This window comes from Nomascus leucogenys, chromosome 15, assembly GCF_006542625.1.
Source record: "Nomascus leucogenys isolate Asia chromosome 15, Asia_NLE_v1, whole genome shotgun sequence".
Lineage (NCBI taxonomy): Eukaryota > Metazoa > Chordata > Mammalia > Primates > Hylobatidae > Nomascus > Nomascus leucogenys.
In genome coordinates this window covers 79,781,615-79,787,155 of record NC_044395.1, presented here as the reverse complement: position 1 = coordinate 79,787,155, position 5,541 = coordinate 79,781,615, and the positions used below count along the sequence as shown (strand labels likewise).

The 5,541-nt window shown below is 42.4% G+C and overlaps 1 protein-coding gene across 1 annotated transcript; it reads left to right on the top strand.

Moving 5' to 3' along the window:
- The first annotated feature begins 271 nt into the window (after positions 1-271).
- Positions 272-1,697, top strand: MRGPRX1 (MAS related GPR family member X1). The gene has a single exon (XM_003254306.4). It carries the CDS (start codon positions 684-686, stop codon positions 1,650-1,652), a length of 969 nt encoding a protein of 322 aa, XP_003254354.2. The 5' UTR covers positions 272-683; the 3' UTR covers positions 1,653-1,697.
- Positions 1,698-5,541: the final 3,844 nt, after the last annotated feature.

Sequence of the window (5,541 nt, the reverse complement as noted above, 5' to 3'; positions counted from 1 at the left end):
TGTGCTTTCATTTTTATTTTCCATTTCACCAAAATCTACCATTACCATTAGGTTTCTCACGCATGCATTCTTTCATTGAATGAATGTTTAGGAAGAACACAGTGTGCTGCTTATGGAATAGGCACTAGGATTATAAAATGTAAAATGTGGTCCTGTCTGCAATGACTGACACACTGAGTTACTTCTCACCCACCAGGCCCAGCCATTTTCACACTTATCCTAACAAAGTTCACATTTTCCTCTGCTTCATAATGCATGGTCGCCTTTCCTGTCCATGGATGATCAGTCCTGGTCATGAGGGTGTCACAACCACCTCTTTACGTATCTGAATTCCTCCCCCTGAGAGAAAATTTCAGGCCCAGGATAGAGTAATCATCAGGTCCACAGCCCTGGCCACTTGAGTGGGGGTGTTTTGATCCTAATGTTATTCCCATGTTAGCACAGAACTTGCGTGGCAGTAGAGAGAGGTCAGGCTTCAGAGTCAACAAGAACTGGATTTCAAACTGGATTTGAGGACCCCCACCTTTTGATAGGTGACTTATTCTCTGTGAGTCTCTGATCTCTCCTCTTTAAATGAGGAAGTAAATCCCGCATGGCAGGGTGGTGGGGAGAATCAGAGATCATACAGCTGGTGATCACAACTGGTTTCTGTTTCCAGGGTTACCAGACTAGCGTTTCTGAGCATGGATCCAACCATCCCAACCTTGGATACAGAACTGACACCAATCAACGGAACTGAGGAGATTCCTTGCTACAAGCAGACCTTGAGCCTCACGGTGCTGACGTGCATCACTTCCCTTGTGGGGCTGACAGGAAATGCGGTTGTGCTCTGGCTCCTGGGCTTCCGCATGCGCAGGAACGCCTTCTCCATCTACATCCTCAACTTGGCCGCAGCAGACTTCCTCTTCCTCAGCGGCCGCATTATATATTCCCTGTTAAGCTTCATCGGTATCACCCATATCATCTCTAAAATCCTCTATCCTGTGATGATGTTTTCCTACTTTGCAGGCCTGAGCTTTCTGAGCGCCATCAGCACCGAGCGCTGCCTGTCCGTCCTGTGGCCCATCTGGTACCGCTGCCACCGCCCCAGACACCTGTCAGCGGTGGTGTGTGTCCTGCTCTGGGCCCTGTCCCTGCTGCGGAGCATCCTGGAGTGGGTGTTCTGTGGCTTCCTGTTTAGTAGTGCTGGTTCTGCTTGGTGTCAAACATCAGATTTCATCACAGTCGCGTGGCTGATCTTTTTATGTGTGGTTCTCTGTGGGTCCAGCCTGGTCCTGCTGATCAAGATTCTCTGTGGATCCCGGAAGATGCCGCTGACCAGGCTGTACGTGACCATCCTGCTCACAGTGCTGGTCTTCCTCCTCTGCGGCCTGCCCTTTGGCATTCAGTTTTTCCTATTTTTATGGATCCACGTGGACTTGGAAGTCTTATTTTGTCATGTTCGTCTAGTTTCTATTTTCCTGTCCGCTTTTAACTGCAGTGCAAACCCCATCATTTACTTCTTCGTGGGCTCCTTTAGGCAGCGTCAAAATAGGCAGAACCTGAAGCTGGTTCTCCAGAGGGCTCTGCAGGACACGTCTGAGATGGATGAAGGTGGAGGGCGGCTGCCTGAGGAAACCCTGGAGCTGTCAGTAAGCAGATTGGGGCCGTGAGGAAGAGCCTCGGCCCTATCAGACAGGACTTTGAGAGCAACGCTGCCCTGCCACCCTTGACAATTATATGCGTTTTTCTTAGCCTTCTGCCTCAGAAATGTCTCAGTGGTTCCTCAAGGTCTTCGAATGGATGGTTATCTAACCTGACAGTTGCGGTTTTCACCCATGGAAAGCATTAGTCTGACAGTACAATGTTTAGATTCTCCTTGATGGTACCAACACATTTTCCCTGTTTTCTTACACTGAATCTTTCCTACTGAACACTTTTTCTGCAATTTTCTTTGTAATAAAAGGAGTTCCTGTCCAAAACCCTAAAACACTCTTTATACTTGTTTCCTACCTGATAGTATCAAAAAGGAAGATTCCTTATTAATCTCTCAGACTATGTTGCCCTGAAAATCATGCTCCCTTCTATGACTGGAGGCATTACTGCAGTTAGAAGCTCAATTCTTAATAAGTGAGTTCGGCTATCTCTACATTCCATTGAATTCTCAGATACAGAGCAAAATAATGTCCTTAGAGACAGACTCTGCCTTCATAAAAACACTCTCACCAATTGGTTTTATGAAAAGTCCTCTCCTGTCATTTGTCCACAGCATGGTGACATGTTGGCCTTGGTTTCTAGTAAAGACAACCATGGCCGCTTCCCCTTGAGAACTTTTAAGTGCTTATTTAGCTCTTCCTGGACTAATGGACCAGTGAGGAGCCCATAAATGTGCCCCAGTTCCATTTTGGCCATTGGAAACCTCAATATTGGTCTCAAAGTGGAAATTATCTTGAAAACCATTTATTATTCACTTACAGACTCTTTCAGTTGTAGAAGAATTCTTCATACTTCAAGGTTTTGTACAAACTGTTCTGGCTGTAACTTTCAGTTAGTTAAATGGCCATTAACATGAGAGGCAAGACTGATAACATCTGACCTTTCCATGCTAATGTCAATTATGGTATCTTGATAATAACTTACAGTTGGTATAGAATTCTGATACATGCTTGACATAGATGAACCCGGAAACATTGTGCTAAGGAAAATAAGCCAGATACCAAAGAACAGTAAGTTCAAATTCTACCAGGTATCCAAACTAGGAAATTCGTGAACACAGAAATTAAATTAGGAGGATCCTGGTGCTAGATGATGGGGAGAATATGTAGCCATTATTAAATAAGCACAGAATTTCTGTGTGGAATAATGAAAATTTCTTAAAAGGGACAGTAGTAACAGTTACAACTTATTGTGAATGTACTTACTGACACTGATTGTACACTTAAAATGGTTAAAGTTGTAAAATGTATGTTATGTAAATTTTACCACAATTAAAAACAGTTAATTATAGAAATGGGATCAGTACAAAATTCAGGACTGTTCTCCATCAGTGGTTATACCTTCCACAGATAACTCAAGCAGGCAGAAGAGATTATCAAGAGAAAATGTGACAGCACAGCAATTAACTCTCACTGAGGGGAGCTGACAATTGCAATTTTAGTATGCAGGAGACTGTACAAAGTAGCTATGAAAGCAATAAAGAGGCATATAGTTTTCAATTTGTCCAACCAAATTTATTGGTGGCACTTATAACACTGTTCACAATGTTGAATTCAGGTCCCCTGAGTCCAGATCCATTGCTCCTCCAGGCCCAGCACTCTGCTGGTGCGGAATCCCATCTGTCCACCCTCAATTTCCAAATGCTGTAGTAGGACATGGCTGTAGGTGAGGGTTTCCTACAGGTTGGAGGAAGCAGGAAGCCAGTGTTTGCAGCCAATGCTCCAGGCAAGGAGCTTTGATGTGATGTCTTTAGTTCAGACTGAGGGTTCTTGGGAGAGTCCACTCTGGGAGTCTGTGATATCAATTGTACTGTTTTGGCTAAAGATGTTTTCTATCATAAGGAGTTCTGTAGAAAATTTTCACCTGGCAATTGAATCAAATAATGTTTGTCTTCACCTAGGAAACTGCTTATCTTGATGTCAGTGACATTTCTTTTCTTTTGACGGAAGAAAACTTCAACTTCGAGAAGGCTAAGATTACATCGCTGAAGCCCATTCTGAACTCACCTGACCTCACACGTTGCTCTACTACAGCACTTATAACAGTGTATTGAATTATTTGTCCTCACCTCTTTCTCTTCTACCACACCCTCAGTTCTTTAAGAGCAGAGAACATGTCTTTGAATTTCTAGTGCAACAGACTAGGTGTGGAATTTAGAAGAAGCTCAGTAACTATTTTTCTCAAGCAGCTCCCACCTGGGAGTCACAGCGTCATCCAGCATCTTGCAAAGGCTGGCTCAGTCACCAAGTCTCACTGGAACTCCTACAGGCACCTTCCACTTAACAGAGTGTCCTCTGCAGTTGGTCGTTCTCAGAACAGCTGTTCTCTTTTATTGCAGGTCTGCTCACTGCCTCTGGGAAGAAGAATGGAGGGGATGTGGGAGTCTGCTCATGAGCTGCCTTCTTTCCAAGGTCAATGATATCATTTCCTCTCAGGTACATGTCAAGAAAGAGCATGCAGGACATCCAGGAGTGTTCTCCAGGAAGTGAGAAATGATATGAAAATCTCTCACGGCACCTTTTGATTTTTTAGGCATGAATTCAACAAACATTCAAACCTAATTCATCAGGCACTGTGCTAATTCTACATAAAAGCAAATATCTTTCAAATAAGCCTCTCACTAATACATTCTATGTCTATAACCAAACCTTTCACCTTCATGAAGAAAATATACTGATTGATTCTGAGCAAATGCTGAGCCTTCATGGCAATTCACTGATGCTCTCGTACACCTGGGGTCAAGGACACCGAGTCATCAGCCTCAGAAGAACCAGTTGGATCTGTTTCTTGTCCTGCTTTTGCCAATTAGGCTTGTCAATAATTTCCTAATTTATCAAAATACAGCACAAGTTAATGAAACAAGAGTATGAAAGAAGAATTGCAGTTTCCATAAAACTAATGTGAATGCTTAAATGGAAAATAAAAGCAGGTTCCAAAATTATTGTTAGTTTAGTAGCTGTGAGTCTTTCAACTCTACAAGATTAAACAAAAATGAAAAATATTGAACAACATTTTTAGATAGAATGCTATGCATCTGATGCTAAATTCTACACTTAAACTAATCCAAACTGCAAATCACAGAGAATGATTGATAGATATGCTTTCAGCAAGACAGAGTAGAATTCTATTTGCTGAAACCTACACAAAGGAATGTTCTTTAGTCTATTTCTATTATACTGAACAAATTATAGGTAAAAATGAAATATTCATGTTACAAATGTATCTTTTTTTATAAATACTGATTAACAGACATTTCCGATTAACAGACATTTCCATTTAACCTATCCACTTCCATTCCTGATTATGTTATGACTGGGCTTTTCATAGCAGTATCTCCACTTATTCCACTATTTATTGTTTAAATACATACTGAGCATCTTCTACTCTCTGGCTTGCATGCCAGATGCTTGGGAGTCAAAGTAAACATACCCACATTCCCAGAGCTCGCAGCCTGTGAAGGAAGGACACTAGTGCAGGAAAGACTGCCTCCCAATGTGACACATGCTATCCAAGCATTATGTTTGTGGCTCAAGGGTGCTCAGAAGAGAGGGTATCTATAAATCCCAAGTTATCTTGCTGCCATCCTGAAGAGGAATGTCACTCCCAAGCACCCAGCTGAAGCAAGACAACATGATTTGAACAAATTAGAGAATATTCACCAGGTGACTGCTCATGCACGACAACAATCTCTGCAACAGTTTTGTAATTAATGACATCACAAAACTAATAGGCTGAATCTTACAGCAGCCCTCGGTCTATAATCTAACATCATACCAATGCACAATTCCTGAAAAGATTTTCAAGAGGCCTTGCAGTTGCTTAGGCAATAGGCATTGCAGAACTACC